The following is a 17360-nucleotide window of genomic DNA, read 5'->3' as shown; positions in this document are numbered from 1 at the left end:
TAAACTAAAGTGAGATGGGGTCCATAGAGCTCTTCCTTTATGCCTCTTTTCCAAACCATGTATAGACAAATAAATTATAATTCTCTTGCCTCGGCAACTTTCTAGTTTCTGTACCTACGAAATGGGGTAGTGGAAGCGCGGCAAACACTCGCATTCTGTCTAGGGAGAACGAAATTCATGCACCAGAACGCGCATGCGGAGAGGTGGGCGAGGGGAGCTGTCGACGCTCTTTCTCATTTTCTACCTAACTTGGACTATAGAAGTTGGAAGTCTTTTCCGCTAGAGTGGCTACCACGGCGACGCACCTCCCTTTGCTTGGCACGCTAGGTGTTGTGGAAAAGGAAAGCGAGACGGGCTTCGGAACAGCAGAAGAGTGAGAGGAGTTTGCGGTCGCAGAGGTTGGGGACGCCCCACTACTGTTGCTAGGCAAGGCGGGCGGGGGGAGCAAAGAAAACTCATTGAGGTTGGGTTAATGGCTTGTTTCTTGGGTTCTTATGAAAAACCGGGAACATCGACCTTGTTTGCTTTTCTGGCGCAGACGGATAAATTGATGTCCTCCCTTCTTTTGGGGGGTGACGTTCAGCATTCACAGGCCGTACCCAGGACGATTCTTTTGCACTGTGGAAATAAATGCATCAGGGTTGCTTCCCCGCCTCGTCGTCCCGTCCCCCCCGCGTCCTTTCATGCCCAGCACACACATATCTCTTTTTTTAAACCTGTCTTTTAAAGGAAAGTCCCGCCAAAATGATGGGCTCTATGAGGCCACAGAATAAGAATGAATATGTACAGAAATAAGGCATGCTTATATCAATCTGACTTGTATATAAAAATAAGTTGCACCCGTGATTTGTTCTAATTATTTCTCATTTTAGTGAAAAATTAAAAAGTGGATTAGTTGTTCCATATCAGTTAAAAAAAAAGGGCAAGGGTGATTGCATGGGCAGAATGTCTGCTTCTGGTTTGATTCCCGCCTTAGTGGCTGATTTATTTTCAGGTGAACTGGACACCTGACTAGCTGTGGTAGGACAGTTGTCAGAGGAACTTTGCAGAACATTGACTAGGCCCAGCTGGTTGGCAGGACATCACTTTCTGTACCAGGGTTCTTCATAAGATGCTGAAATGTTTGCTTACAGCAGATTTAATTTATCCAAAGGGGAAATGCAATGTGGCAGCTGTCCTTCAAAGACTGGATGAATTCAATTTGCTTGTGTTATTTTAAACCTAAAGCATTATTGTAATAATCACTGGCAAGCTGATTTTTCCACAGTAAGCACATGTGATTTGCATAATACTATGCCAAAAAAGATGTTTATTTTTCTTTTTTTTAAGCTAAAATTTGTTTATGATTCTTACAGACCTATCTGTTTTCCAATGCATTCTTTCATCAGATGAGTTCACCAAATAAAGCAATTGAGTTACAGTTGCAAATCCGACAAAATGCTGAAGAACTTCAAGATTTTGTGAAAGATTTGGAATCATGGGAGAAGGATATTAAAGAAAAAGATCATGATCTAAGGCATCAGAGTGGCACTGCCGAAAAAGTAAGACTGATGTGTTGATAATGGGATGAATAAAGACACCTTGAAATACTAGTTCATCTAATTAAAAATAGAATTACAAATCAATCACTTATATAGTTAACTTAGGATTCAGTTATATTGTTTCTTTGCCAGAGATCTAGGGGTAATGGTTAGATGGGCTTTCTTGCTATAGAATATCATAAAATAAAGTAGAATATCATAAAATAAAGTAGAATATCATAAAATAAAATGCATTCCTTTTAAAACGCTTTAGAAATTGCTACAATTCTTTCTCACTGTTCTGCAGTGAAGAAAATCAAACAATATTTGGGAGAGTGGAATGGGATATTTTAAATTCAAACGTTTGTCTCCATATCTTAGATGAGTACTTCAGCTAGTGTAAACTATTTCAATCTGTCACTGTTAAAATCACTGTTAAAATCATGTGAGAAGCAAAACCTTTTCTGTTAGGACAGATTGTCAGTGGGAATAGATCCTGGTCAACTCAACAATTACCCTTGTTGGAAGAAATATCCAAGTCCAGTTCCAAGCCAGGAATAAAACGGAGACTGATTTGAAAGAAAGATTCCCCTTATTGATGAAGCAGAACCACCAACTGCATGTGATTCTGGGACAGCTGTCAAAATGGAATTTAGAGTGGGTGGGTTTTATACCTTCTGGATTCCTAAGGGGTCATGTAGGAGTCATGGCTGGCTCTATAGGCAAAAGGGGAAATGCAAATCCTAGATGTTTATCTGAGCTAATTTTGGCAACCTTTGACTTGATTGTGTTGCTTATCTGAAGTTTCTGCCTTACCCAGTCTTTCTGAATTGATTACCAAATCTGCATTTCTAATAAGCTGGCCTCCTCAGTTTCTGCTTGGGGCAGGGAAACAGGCTGGTTTCTGCCTCCCTTAAGATTTTTTTCCATTTCTCCTTTAGGGGAAATATTCAATCTTGCCTTTTTAATATTCCCCCGAATATTTCATTCTTGGTGTGTGTGTGTGTGTGTGTGTGTGTGTGTGTGTGTGTGTGTGTGTGTCCCACACCCTGTTAGAATTAGAATGAATGAGCTGGAAGAGACCTTGGAGGTCTTCTAGTCCATTCCCCTGGTCAAGCAGGAGAACCTATACTATTTCAGATAAGTGAGTGTCTAGACCTGTGATAGCTAACCTATGGCATGGGTGCCACAGGTGGCACGCAGAACTATCTCTGCGGGCACACGAGCCATTGCCCCAGCTCCGGAACACAGCACACGTGTGTGCGCCTCCCTCCGACCAGCTGGATTTCAGGTCTCTGCCATGAATGTGCAGGGGCCGAGGTGTATGCGGGAGACATGCATGTATGCATGCGGGGCGCATGTGGGGGTTGTGCATGCATGTGCAGGGGGTGGGGAGTGGGGAGGTCAAGCGCACATGAGTGGGAGGCAGGGTGCACAGGGGGTTACATGTGTATTGTATTATGGGTGTGCAGGTGTGCTATCATGTGCATGCACATGCTTTCAGCACATGACGATAAAAATGTTAGCCATCACTGGTTTAGATTTTTCTTAAAAACATCCAGTGATGGAGCGTCCACAATTTCTAGAGGCAAGTTGTTCCATTGATTAATTTTCCTCACTGTTAGGAAGTTTCTCCTTAATTCCAGATTATTTAACTCTTTGATTAGTTTCCAACCATTGTTTCTTGTCCGGTGCTCCAGTGCTTTGGAGACTAATTTGACCCCCTCTTCTTTATGGCAACCCCTCAAGTACTGGAATACTGCTATCATGTCACCCCTAATTTTTCTTTTCTTTAGATTAGCCAAACCCAAATCTTGTAGCCGTTCTTCATATGTTTTAGTCTCCAGGACTTCGATCATCTTAGTTGCTCTTCTCTGAACTTTTTCAGAGAACATCTTTTTTGTAGGGTCACCAAAATTAGTTGCAGTATTCCAGGTGTGGACTTTCTAGGGTTTTATAAAGCAGTAGTAATCTTGATTCTATGCCTCTCTTTATCCAAGTTCTACCATTTTCTTTTAAATCATTGATTTGGGATTTTCTGTTGAAGTGTTTGAAAGACTTTATGGTTTTCCCCTTGGGGAACCACTTTCCAGTGGCTAATGCTTTGGACCCTTGTCTTTTAGAAAAAAGCTAGCATTGATTTTATACTACTGCATTCCTGTTTTATAAATGGATGTCATATATTGTCAAAAGTTTCCTGAAAGTATACTGTTACATTTACTGTTATTAGGATTTACCCCCAATTCGGAATGAAGCTTACAAAAAAAAGAAGAGCAAAGGGAGCAAACAAACAATTGAGGAAAACAAAAAGAACAAGATAAAATCTTATGATTATGAAGCTTGGGCAAAGCTGGATGTGGTATGAGAATATTTTTTATTAAATATGTTTATCAAAATGCTAGGCAAGTTTTTGTGATATTTATACACAAAACTATAAATTACTAGTTTCTATGTTGTAAAATAATGTTGGTAACTGTACTAAAGATACAAGTCTTAAGTGTTGTAGTACTTCATTAAAACTGGTATCCAAAATTTTAAAAAATGCTTATTTTATAAAAAGTAGAGTTGACAGTATTGTGTAACATGCATTAATTTTATTTTAGTGCTTAAACACTACTTTAAAGTTTGGGGGTTGATTTTATTTATCTGTTGTACATAACCTAGATGCTTTCATGAAAAGACACTATATAAATATGACAATAATATTTCACACACACACACACACACTTTTAATGTAAAAAATGCCAGACATAGGAAGAAGATGTTTATACTTCTAGAAATCATGAAGAAATTTATTTCCTTCATTAGAAAAGAGTTTGATGGAATAGTTGGAAATAGTATCGAAAGGCTATAATTCTACCATTGATACAAATATTTCTATATAGTACCAGTATTAGTAATAAATTTATATGCTGCCCTTCCCTCTGTCAGCGACTATATAGACTTTATATATCTGCAAGGTTGGATTGGTTCCTTGTTGCATTATACTCATTCTTTAAATTTGTTTTGCCTTTATAAGATTTACATTTGTCTTTTCAGGATAAGATACTTGAAGAATTTGATAAGGAAGATACCACTCATGACTCAGTGTCAGATTCTGAGGAAGATGGAATTCACATTGATACAGAAAAAGCTCTTGCTGAGAAAGAAAAGGTTATTTTTCATATTTTAATAGACCCACATTTTTTCTTCTAATGCTTACTAAGGAACAGGATAAATTAGCCTATATAACAGTTTGTATTCTCAAACTCTAGTTGAGAAGGATTTTTTTCTTTATATTATACCTTTATTATTTGTACAAATAATTCAAGGCGAATCAACATACCTTCCTTCTATTTTTCCACAACTATGTGAGGTGGATTGGATTGAGAGAGAGTGACTGGCCCAAAGTCACCTACCTGACTTTCATGGCTAAGGTGGGACTTGAACTCATATCCCCTGCTTTCTAGCCTGGTGCCTTAACAACTAGACCAAACTAGCTCTTAAGTTTCAAGTTTTTATATATATATATATATATATATATATATATATATATATATATATATATATATATATATATATATATATATATATATATATATATATATTTGTTTTCTGAGGTTTTCACGGGTGTTTGTATATAGGTCTTTGGTTGTTCGGGTTTTCTCCGTGTAAAATTGGAAGTGTCTTGGCGACGTTTTGAAGTCTCATTCGTCATCTTCAGGCTTCAGCTTCGTGCTTCTGGGAGCAATGTGTGATCGCAGCTGTTTCTTCCTTTTAACTGCTAGTGGGGGTTTGAACCGATTGGGTGGGAGCTTGGCTGTGCTCTGATTGGATGGGGGTTTTTCTGTGCTCTGATTGGCTGGGGGTGTGTCCTGTGTTGGTGGGGGCTTATCTTATTCGAATATATTTTTTAACTTTTAAAAGTATTTTTTAACAACCTATTCAGCTGAAGAGATTGTAAAAAAATGCTTTTAAAAGTAAAAAAAAAGCCTCTGACAATTGCGCAGCTCAGCTGTGATCATCAGAGCCTTTTTTTTACCTTTTAAAAGCATTTTTTACAACCTATTTGGCCAAAGAGGTTGTAGAAAAAATGCTTTTAAAAGTAAAAAAAAGGCTCTGACAATCGCGTGGCTCAGCTGGGCATGGGGTGGGGGGTGGGGGTGGCAGGGATTTTTGCTACCCGTTCTCCGAACCACCCGTCACCATCTCTACCGAATCGGCTGGTCTGAACCGGGAGCATTTCACCCCTGCTATGTCTTCTTTCTGTTTCTCTTGTACCATGGGTTTTGTAGATGCTGAAATTTATGTTCTTGAAACTCTAAAAAAAATCCTTCTTGGATATATCTAGGTAATTATTAAATGATTGAGATCATTTCTTTATTGTAATAATATCTTTATTGCCATCTGATCTACCTGCTAGAACAGAGGTGTCAAACTCTATTTCATTGAGGGCTGCATCAGGGTTGTGGTTGACCTCGGGGGTCCAGGTGGGCGTAGCTGGGGTGAGTGTGGCCATCTTAATGTAGTTCGTGTCACGGGCACCTGTGGTGGCCTCGGTGAGGCTGGAAGGATCCATTGTCTCCAGCAGAGAAAGGCGAGACCAGGGTGAGTGTCAAAACCTCGTCTCAGGCCATGCAGAGAACCCCTGGATGGTGGCACAGGCTGCCCAGAGCCCTAGGCAGTGGAGTGCAAGTACCCAGCCCGGCCCTCAATCTCCCAGGGCACCGGAATCCCAAGGGGGCACCCAGCTACGCTTACCTCCTTCTCGAGGCTGCTGCTGCTATACTCACTCTCCTTGGCCAGGTTGCTCATCATGTGTGCAGGAGGGCAAAGTATGTGGATCAGATGGAGGCCCACACCCTCTCCTTCCAAGGAGACCCGACTTTGTAACCAAAGCATCTTTAGCTCTAGGATGGGAGACCACCAGGAGAGGAGGGGGCAAGGCAAAAGGGCAGCAGGGCTGCTGGTGGCCAAGTGCTAAGGCAGGACTTCCCTCAGACCCTCTCTCCCTCTCATAATCTCCGTCCTTCCGTCCTTCCTTCTTCTTCTTCCCCTCTTCCCCCTCCTCCTTCCTTCTCCTCCTCCCATCCTTCTATCCCTTTCTTCCCTCCCTCCCTTCCTTCCTTCTGCATTTCTCATTAGGTTAAAGACAAGGCCCTTGTCCCTGTCATTCACTCCTCCTTTCTTACTGCGCTATCAGCTGACTAATCTGCCTGCATATTCTGATACACATAGCTGTGAAAGATTGAATCTGTGCATTGCCATCTCCCGCCCTCCCTCCCTTCATGGACAGGGGGAGAGATTGGCAGCTGTGGCTTTCCCACGCAGTGGCAGGGGTAGTCCCAGCAAAAGGGAAGCCTCACAGGTTGCGAGGCCAAGCTGGTTAGCAGGGTATGGAGGCTTGTGGTGGCCATCCAGGCCAATACGTGGTCAGCCTTAGATCTGACCCGTGTGGCCACCCTGGAACCAGCAAGGAGCTATCACTGAGTGTGCGCACAGGAGGTTAGCGCTGGTATTCTGGGTGAAAGGGAAGAGCTCTGAACATAGGCAGCCTGCAAGGCAAGATGGTCCCCAGGGACACCAGGTCCTGCACGCTTGTTGCCTCCTGTGCATGTACCCAGGGGGAAGGGTGGGAGTGGTCCCTCGCTAGCTCCAGGGCGGCCCCAGAGATCTAAGGCTGACCATGTTCTGGCCTGGATGGCTGCCACCAGATTGTAGATCAGTGCCCGGTCAGCCTGGGTTGGGCTCAGGCGCCACAGGCTGGTCCTTTGCTTTTTCCAGGGTGGTCCCGAGGACCAGATCTAACTACTTCGCAGACCGGATATGGCCCGCAGTCTTTGTGTTTGACATATCTGTGCTAGAATAAAGCCTGAAAACTAATATGAATTCTTATGTATCTTAATGTTTAAAAAAGTAAGAATTGATAGAATTGATAGATTGTGAAATAAATTGGCCTTCTGTCTTTTTCCAATTTTGTACCTAGTCCTCTTTATCTTATCTCTAAAACAATCCCATGTTACAGTGAAAAAGTAGCAGATCAAAAATCTTTTTATAGTGTTATTCTTTCTTATATAAAAGATACTTTTGTTTTTTATTCATTTATTTCAGTCATTCAGTGTACATTGTACTGTAGTATTTGGATACTACTAATTGAAGATAAGAATTCTTAAAGAGATTCAGATGAAATGTCATAAAATTAGATTTATAATCACAAATTTCTATTTCAATTATGATGATAAGGGAAATATAGCATTTATTTAACAGAAAGATTTTGAAAAACTCAGAATATTGTGGTTGAATCAAATGTAAGGATTTCATTTATCTAGCACTTGAAAATAATTATGTTGGTTTGAAAAACAGGGCAAGTATTGTTTCAAAGATATGAGAAAAAGAATAAAGGTTTGTAATATATTCATCTTAGTGTTTATCACATTTGTTTTAACAGGGCAATACTTATTTTAAACAAAAAAACTATGACGCTGCAGTAGAATGCTACACAAAAGGAATGAATGCAGATCCTTACAATCCAGCTTTGCCTACAAATAGAGCATCTGCCTTTTTTCGGCTAAAGAAGTAAGAGTCTGTTGACTTCCATCATATTTCACTTCAAATATAATTAATTGCAGATTAGAAAACTGAATTTTAGATATATTTTATTAGGATATGTTTACCACATCATTACCTGGCAAAAAAAATCTTGCTAGTTTTAACCTTGTAATATCTTATATATTTGTGTTGTGCAACCCTATATATATATTTTGGGCAGTGTCTCCCTTTGGATTAGGTTGGTAATTGTGTTTCTTTGGAATCCGTTGGAGATTAATACGTTTGTGAGAGTTTGTAATTCAGTTTTCAGGTGTCTTTGTCGGCTAGGCGTTTGGTTCTGGAGATGAGAGTCTTGGCTATGGAGTTGATCTGTGCAGGGTGGTGATGTGATTGTGCGTTTAAGTAGCGGTTGGTGTGTGTTTTTTTCTGGTAGATGGTGTGTCCTAGGGAGCCGTTGGATTTTTTGTAGATTAGGATGTCCAGAAAGGGGAGTTGGTTGTTAGCTTCTATTTCCATGGTGAATTGTATTTTGGGGTATAGGCTGTTGAGATGTGTGAGGAAGTTGTCCAGTTTCTCCTTTCCATGTGGCCAATTACGAAAGTGTCATCTACGTATCTAAGCCAGAGTTTGGGTTTGAGTTCAGATTTATCTAAAGTGTTGGTTTCAAAGTATTCCATGTATAGGTTTGTGATGACGGGTGAGGGGGTGATCCCATGGGTGCTCCTTCTATCTGTTTGTATCTTTGTCCATTATGGATGAAGTATGTGTTGGTTAGGCAGTGGTTGGTCAGATCTAGGATGTGTTTGGGGGGGTTGTATTTGTTTTGGATAGCTGTCAAGGCTTCTTTAATAGTGAAGAGGGATATGACATCGAAGCTCACGAGTAGGTCGCTGGGTTGTAGGTTTTATTTCTTTATTGTTTCTATGAAGTGGAATGAGTTTTGTACGTGTGAAGTGATGGATTCTGTGTAGGGCTAAAGTTGTTTGGCAAGGAATTTGGCGAGATTTTGTAGAGGTGAGCCTATAGAGCTGACTATGGGTCTGAGTGGTGTTCCTTCTTTGTGTATCTTGGGGAGGTCATAAAGCTTGGGGCATCTGGATAATTTCTCTCTGGGGATGATACTTCGCTGGATCTCTTCACTGATGGGGGAGGCTTTTATTTTGGATTTGGTGGTTTTTTCCAGGTAGGTGGTGGGGTCTGTGTTTAGAGGTTTGTAAGCGGGGTCTTGGAGTAGGTTGGATAGTTTGGATTGGTAGTCAGATTCCAAAGAAAAACAAACACCCATTCCATCTTCCATCTGCAAACACCCATTCCATCTACCAATCAAGATGCAACCACACAACCAACCAACCCACTTACCGCAACACTCCCCACCAGTATTTATAGAGAGACGGCAGCTCCGACCATGCTTTGCTCGCACAAGCACGAAGCCGAAAGCCCCAGCCTGAAGATGATGAGTGAGACCTCATCAAAACGTCGCTAAGATACTCTCAACCTTACATGGGAAAAGACCCGAATATGCCAAGACCCCCCCACACACACGTATTATAACAAAAAACAAGACTATTTTTCCTGTTGGAGGGCAGTGCAAAATAGAGCTATCTGAAGAATACAGAATGTACTACTAGCAAATAAAACAAAAAACTAAAACATTTTTAAAAATATGTGTTTTAAGCATTACCTCATTTCTAATGCATTTTTATTGCACATCAAATTTCACTTTAATGATATTCAGGGAAATGCATTTTAAAACTCCCGTATAAAACAATTCTGTGAAGTGAGGAAGACCAAGTGATAATGATAGGCCCCCATGCATTTAATGTTTCATCTTGCTGCTGATCATCTTTCTTTACTTTCATTTGTCGCAGCATTACAGCCTGCCTAGAATATCACTAATTCCAATTTGTGTATCAGAGAAGTTTAAATTGGTTAATCATAAATACAGACCACGTGAAATTCACCCAAAGTTGCTTAGATACACATAGTAGTAAAGAATATGGCCGGATCTAGACTATAAGGAAAATTAGCCTTTATTTCTCCATAGAATCACTGATTCTAAATTGATATTTTTGGAACCTTAAAAAGGGTTAATATTTAGGAGTTTTTTTCCTAGTAGAGTATTTTCCCTGGACACACTTAGATATTATGTTACAAATTTAGTCTAGGTTCATGTTTGAATCCTGTTTTCTCTTTAATTATTTAGGAACCTTGTTTTATTTCAAATTGGGTCTATAACCTCATTCACTATTAAAGGAATTGATTATAAACTAAATTGAAATACCAGTACCCTAACGGTGGTTGGCTTGTGTTTTCCTTCTCAAAATTGGACCGCCAATGTGAGAATTTCTTTTCACAGTCCTTCCAATGTACAATAGTAGACTATGTTTTCAACAGCCTTGATAGCTTATGAAGTTAAAATGGAAGCTTTTTTAAACTTTGCTCCAATAGTTCATTGATATCTTTGAAAAATAATATGGTGAAATAGTTAAGATGATGGATCTAAAAGAACCAGGTCTAAATCCTCCCCTATGGTAACTTGCTAGATAACTTTGTACAAGATTTCTCAGCCCTTGGTATTTAGAAAAAATGGAGGAAGATATCTTCTTGAACTACTGAAAGAAATGTAGCAGATAAATAGTACTTCAGAATCTATATCTGGGCTTGTCCTTTTATTAGTATGTATTTAATCAATAAGTATTTTAATAGCCATACAATATCATTTCAGGTTTTCTATGGCTGAATCTGATTGCAATTTAGCCCTTGCCTTAAACAAAAATTACACAAAGGCTTATAGCAGAAGAGGGGCAACTCGTTTTGTGTTACGAAATTTTAAGGGTGCCAAAGAAGGTACATGTCACGTATTGTATAATGCATTCCTTTTTTTGTTGTATTATGCAAAATCTTTGATTTATAGAGTATGTATTTGAGATGATCACTATTACTTTCCATACATTGCTGTTTCTCCAGTCACAGCATAGAAGAATTTGACCAATTATTCTTACAGGTTGCTTAAGAGATTTTCTTGTGTTATTATGGGAAATATCTGTGATTTTAAAAATTTAAACACTGACATAATATGCTTTATTTGACCTTTGTAGGAGATATTATGGGAAATATCTGGTTTAAAAAATTTAAATACTAACATAATATGCTTTATTTGACATTTGTAGAAGATCTTAAGATTTGTATATAAAAGTTATTTTTTACAGTTTTATCCCATCTTTAGGTAGATGAAAGGCTATGTCAGTGATGGAGAACCTTTTAACTTTTACAGTGCCCAAACTGGGCACACACATGCCCAAACTGAAAGTTGTGTGCTTGCTAACACGTGCATGTGTGAACATGTGTGTCCATGTGCATGCATAGACATGCATGAATGTGCAGATGCGTGGATATGCATGAATGTGCAGATGCGCGGATATGCACATGTGTGGACATGCGCACATGCGCAGTAGACACCCAAAGACCAGCTGGCCGGCAGGAAGTGGGGCATCCCAACACAGGCAGCACAGCAAGAGGTAAGATCTTTTTCGTGAGCTTCTGTTTCATCGTTTGCAGGGAAACAGAAGCTCACGAACGAAACACCACGAGTCCTGACCTGGGGCACAGGCTCTATGTACCACCTCTGGCACGTGTGCCATAGGTTTGCAATCACGGGGCTATGTTAATAAATTGATAACATAAAATGAACTGTGGCCATGTTCAATCAAAATGAAAACAAGACTTATTTTCTAATATTGTAGAATATAACTATAATACTCTAGACAAATAGACTGTATTTCAGGAATAATCTAGTTTATCTAGCTCACAGTTTTTGCATTGAACTATGTCATATTTTATATAAAGAAGCACTACTGGTATCGTAATGGAACTTTATATTTTCCTTTCTTTAAAGAATTGCTTATGCAATCATAGTTTTTGAAAACTCTACCTTTATATCTTCACACAGATTATGAAAAGGTTTTGGAATTGGATCCAAACAACTTTGAAGCAAAGAATGAACTTAAGAAAATTGAACAGGTGAAGAACGTCAACTTAATCAATTTGCCAATGACCATGATTTTGTGTAGCTAAATATGCACCAAAGACAAATTCCTTGTATGTCCAATCACACTTGGCCAATAAAGAATTGTATTGTATTTTATTTGAAATATTATTTATGTTTTTATATTAGGCTCTCTTGTCAAAAGAAAACTGTCAGGCTGAAGAAACAGATACTTTTAGCAAAGTAGAAATTACAGAAGATGAACTGAAACAATTGGAGGAGGAGCAGTTGAAGCAAAAGGCTATGGCAGAAAAAGATTTGGTAAGCAGCAATGGAAAAATATTTTTCAGATATTTAAATTGGAATGTTTTTGGTCTAATGAATCATTTCTTGGCCAGTGGTAGAATGACAGTGCTATTCATGAATTGCATTGTCATAATTGATGACTACGTTTTACCAGTATTGTTAAACTGATTTTTTCTTTGCTTGTTTTGCATGTCAGTAATTTCAGATGACACATTGCTTTACAATTGGCTTATGACATCTCAATTTAACTTATAATTTCAACAGTAATTTTATTTATTTATTTATTTATTTATTTATTTGATTTTTATACCGCCCTTCTCCCGAAGGACTCAGGGCGGTGTACAGGCAGAATAAAACGAACAATACAAAATACAATTAAAACAGATTTTAAAAAACTTATTTAAATAGCCTGAAAATTTAAAAATTTACCATACACTAAAAAACCCCTTTTAAAATTAATAAAATTTAACATTTAAAATTCAATTTAAGCCAGCCCCGCGCAGATAAAAAGGTGTGTCTTCAGTTCGCGGCGGAAAGTCCGAAGGTCAGGTATTTGGCGTAAACCTGGGGGAAGCTCGTTCCAGAGTGTGGGAGCCCCCACAGAGAAGGCCCTTCCCCTGGGGGCTGCCAGCCGACATTGTTTGGCAGACGGCACCCTGAGAAGTCCCTCTCTGTGAGAGCGTACGGGTCGGTGGGAGGCATGTGGTAACAGCAGGCGGTCCCGTAAGTACCCAGGCCCTAAGCCATGGAGCGCTTTAAAGGTCGTAACCAACACCTTAAAGTGCACTCGAAAGGCCACAGGTAGCCAGTGCAGTCTGCGCAGGATCGGTGTTACATGGGAGCTACGCGTAGCTCCCTCTATCACCCGCGCAGCTGCATTCTGGACTAACTGAAGCCTCTGAGTGCACTTCAGGGGGAGCCCCATGTAGAGAGCATTACAATAATCCAAGCGAGAGGTAACGAGCGCATGAGTGACTGTGCACAAGGCATCCCGATCAAGGAAGGGGCGCAACTGCCGAACCAGGCGGATCTGGTGGAAGACCCTCCTGGAGACGGCCGTCAAATGATCTTCAAACGACAGCCGATCATCCAGGAGGACACCCAAGTTGCGCACCCTATCCTTTGGGGCCAATAACTCGCCTCCAACAGTCAACCGCGGCTGCAGTTGACTGAATCGGGATGCCGGCATCCACAGCCACTCCGTCTTGGAGGGATTAAGCTTGAGCCTGTTTCTCCCCATCCAGACCCGTACGGCTTCCAAACACCGGGACATGCTCATTGTGGTATAAGACAGTGTAGTTCAAAACAGTTGGAGACATCATGTTGCTTACTGCCTGATACCAAGCATACAGAATTCTATATAGCTGTTTGAAAATTTGAAAATTTTCCCCATAGTCAATTCTTCCTGCTCTACTCTTGCAAATAAAATTATTGAGAAAAGTGTTATTTTCAGTAGTACATGAATGCATATATTTAGATTACCACATTATTTATTTCTTTTTCCAAATACGATAGGGTAACAGATATTTCAAAGAAGGTAAATATGAAATAGCAATAGAATGTTACACACGTGGAATAGCAGCAGATGGCACCAATGCACTTCTTCCAGCAAACAGAGCTATGGCCTATCTAAAAGTTCAAAAGTGAGTTGTGTGAATTTACCATTTTTATGTATGCATTTTTATGAAATTCACTTTAAAATGCATATTTTTTATTAAACCAACTATTCATTTTATTGGTCATTGGGAATGGCTTACAAGGAGTCCTTGGTGCTCTCTGAGCTTGCTTTTTTCTTGCAGATGTTTCATTACCGCAACTAGGTAACATCATCAATGCTAGTAAGCAGATTTGTCGGAGTGCCAGGCTTCTAGAAATTCCCTGGCATTTTTGGACTTGACCTGGTCTAAGATTGTCATATTTTTCCAGTTTATTTATTCATATTTTTTGATTTTCTCTGACAATTAGCCATCATTAGACACATAAACATTAACAACATCTATAGTCTATGCAAAAGATATGATCAACCAGCCCAAAAGAGAAAAAAGACTCCAGCACCTCTCCACCAGTAATTAGCACTCAGATCTGCATAGATTAACTTCAAGGTTAACTTCAGACCAACAATCAAGTGAACAGTACCCCAGTCAAGAAACTGCCAAAGAGCCATCAGTAAACAGTCCAACCAAAGATTCTCTAAGACCACCCTCACCCACACAGACAGACAAGTCACCAGAATATAAACTGATAGCAAATAGCACACCTTACTAGCACTGATGATGTTACCTAGTTAGGGTAATGAAACATCTGCAAGAAAACAAGCTCAGAGAGCAACAAGGACCCCCCATTTCAACCCTGAGCTACAAATATTCTTTATTGGTAGAATGACTTACATTAGTAGTTCTAGATTAATATTTCTCACATGTATTTTAGCTGTATATAACTCATCAAATTTATATGTTTTCTTAGTGAAGTTAATTAAATCACAGTTATATATTTATTTGCCTTTCGTCTTTATTTTTTATTTTTTTTAGAACAAGTTTTTATTGATTTTTTAGTTTCCCCTCCTATACACATACATAATTTATGAACAGAGTATTGGCCATATCATATCTTATATAATTTAATACATTCAAATATATTTTACTTAGTTGCATTTTTTGCCGAAATATTCTTTTTTCATAGTTTTTATTCATTTCCTAATATTTCCTTGCTCATTTTATTAAGTCACATCTTCTTTCGCCCTCAAGTTCTAATTTCTCCATTTTTATTTGTATTCATTCCCTTTCATTCTTTTTTTTTAACTATTTCAATTTTTATCCTAATATATTCAAATATATTCGGGGTTGTCTTTCTTCCATTTCATCTTTTCCTTTTCACAGCAATCCTTTCTTCTCCTTCTCACTCCTTTCCCTCCCTCCTTTCATTCTGCTTATTTTCTTCTCTCCTTTCTTACCCTTTCTCTACTTCCCCTTCCTTTCTCCCCCTTCTCCCTACTTCCTCTCTATCTAACCTTCTCTCCTACTCTTATTTCCCCTACCTTTCCTCCTCTCCTCTTCCCTTTCTTCTTTCTTTCTCTCTCCCTCCTTCTCCCTTTCCATCTCTCTCCTCCTTCTTATCTCTCTCCATTGCTGTATTTGTTTTCATTTCAATATTTCTGGTGTCCCAACAACCCCGATTTCCTCATTTATTATGCATATTTCTCAAACCTCCCCTCCTATATTTTAGTTATTAACATTGTCTTTGTTAAGTTCGGGTATTGACGAGGCAGGAGACCAGGTTAGTGACAACAGCTCTTTAATATAGTGTGACCCAGCAAAACTCTGGAGAAAAACCTCTCCTTATATACACTTCAGCCTGAGGCTGCAACCAATCAGGAACGAGATATTTCCCGCCTAAAACTCCCGCCAAAACTTACAGTAATACATTACACTCCTTCCCTCCCAGAAGGCACTTTGCCAATATTTGCATATTACTTCTCTACGTAGTCCTGCAGGTACGTGGGGCGTCTCCTGACTCTCCCGGACCTGCGCAGTTCACTTTCTGGAGTTGAGTCGAGCTTGCCGGAGGGACTTTTCGTTCCTCTGAGCTCCTCCTCCCGGCCATCCGGCCCTGGATTATTCGCCGGCTCGGACCTGCTGTCCTCTCGAGGGGCCTGAGGGTGTCGCTGGACCTCGCCTGGCTCAGATAAGTCTCTGTTTGGTTCTATGCTTTCTGTTTGTTCTCGGTTCCAGTCAGCTGTGGGGTTAATTAAATCATAGTCAGGGCTCGTCTCGCCTAATTCTGCCTTATCGCTCAATCTGTTTCTTAGCTGATCTATGTGGCGCCTCAAACTCTGCCATCGTCTATTTCCACTAGATACGATTTGGGGCCCGTTTTGTCTATGACTATCCCCCTCTTCCAGTTTGGGCCGTCGCTATAATTATGGGCCCACACTGAGTCTCCTATGTTTAATTCCCGGAGTCTATCTGGTTTTGTTTTGAACCCGTCCTGCACGTAGTTCGGGTGTAGCCGGTCTAGCGGGCACCTAGCTTCGCCCCATTAATAGCTCGGCTGGGCTGCGGCGGTGGCCACACAGGGGTCCTGTGTTGACGGTTAGGAATCGTCGATTTGTGCCTGCCAGTCTCCGGGCTGCTTCGCGTGATAGCGCTTCTTCGCACTCGAACAAAGCGTTCAGCAAGGCCGTTCGACGCGGGGTGGAGCGGCGCTGAGAGCATGTCGGATGCCCTCTTCAGCCAGGTACCCTTCAAATAATGCTGCAGTGAACTGTGGGCGTTATCGGACACGAGGTGTCGGTAGCCCGTCGCGTGGCGAATAGGTGTTTTAGTGCTGAAATGACGGCTCCAGCGGTTGTGGATTTCATTAGGATGATCTCCAGCCATTTGGAGAATGCATCCACCACAATTAGAAATGTTTGGCCGTGGAAGGGCGGCAAAATCAATGTGAATGCGGGACCAAGGGCCTTGGGGTTTCTCCACTCCAACACTGGGGCCGTGGGTGGTAGTGGTCTGGATTCCTGACATACCTGGCATCGGCCAACCCTGTCACCGATTTCCCTGTCCATTAGGGGCCACCAGACATAGCTCCTGGCTACCCTTCATCCTTACAATTCCTGGGTGACCCTCATGCAGTAGTTCCAGGACTTTTTCCTCAGCTTCTCTGGAACTACCACCCTATCCCCAGAGCAGGCACCCCTTGCACAGACAATTCCCTCTTTTCTTTACAAATTCTCTAAAGCAGTGCGCCCGGTAGCCATCCCTTTGAACCCAACGATTACAGTTCTTAAGAACAACGTCCGGTAGGAGGCCGAGCCACTTCCTGCGATGTGACTGGCCCAGAGTCCCAAGAGTCAATTAGTAGAGCAGGGGTGCCGGAGTAGGGTCCTCGATTTCCCGGCAATGGGCATCTGCTCAGTGCGTCCGCATGCCCCAGCTCTTTCCCGGTCGATGCTGTAGTTTGTAAGAGTAGGCGGCCAAAAGATAGTCCATCTGGTCAGCGGGTGATAGTGCCACTGGCGTTGGGCGGTC

The 17360-nt window shown here is 40.8% G+C and overlaps 1 protein-coding gene across 13 annotated transcripts in view; it reads left to right on the top strand.

The window, feature by feature from the left end:
* The window catches only part of RPAP3 (RNA polymerase II associated protein 3), a 52541-nt gene that overhangs the window by 139 nt on the left and 35042 nt on the right, over positions 1 to 17360 (top strand). For 5 of the 13 annotated variants that reach the window (XR_009156160.1, XM_058191560.1, XM_058191561.1 and 2 more), the window contains exons 1-9: positions 210 to 398; positions 1356 to 1541; positions 3751 to 3879; positions 4560 to 4673; positions 7948 to 8075; positions 10774 to 10895; positions 11998 to 12068; positions 12223 to 12354; positions 13855 to 13982. Coding sequence is in view for 12 of the 13 variants with exons in the window: in XM_058191560.1 (XP_058047543.1) it covers positions 1389 to 1541; positions 3751 to 3879; positions 4560 to 4673; positions 7948 to 8075; positions 10774 to 10895; positions 11998 to 12068; positions 12223 to 12354; positions 13855 to 13982 (977 nt within the window). In the remaining variant the exon portion in view is untranslated. The other 8 variants (XM_058191555.1, XM_058191550.1, XM_058191557.1 and 5 more) reach the window with 8 other exon arrangements.

Source organism: Ahaetulla prasina, chromosome 7, assembly GCF_028640845.1.
Source record: "Ahaetulla prasina isolate Xishuangbanna chromosome 7, ASM2864084v1, whole genome shotgun sequence".
Taxonomy (NCBI): Eukaryota; Metazoa; Chordata; class Lepidosauria; order Squamata; family Colubridae; genus Ahaetulla; species Ahaetulla prasina.
Note: the sequence above shows the minus strand (reverse complement) of the source record. Positions and strands in the feature narration are given on the sequence as shown.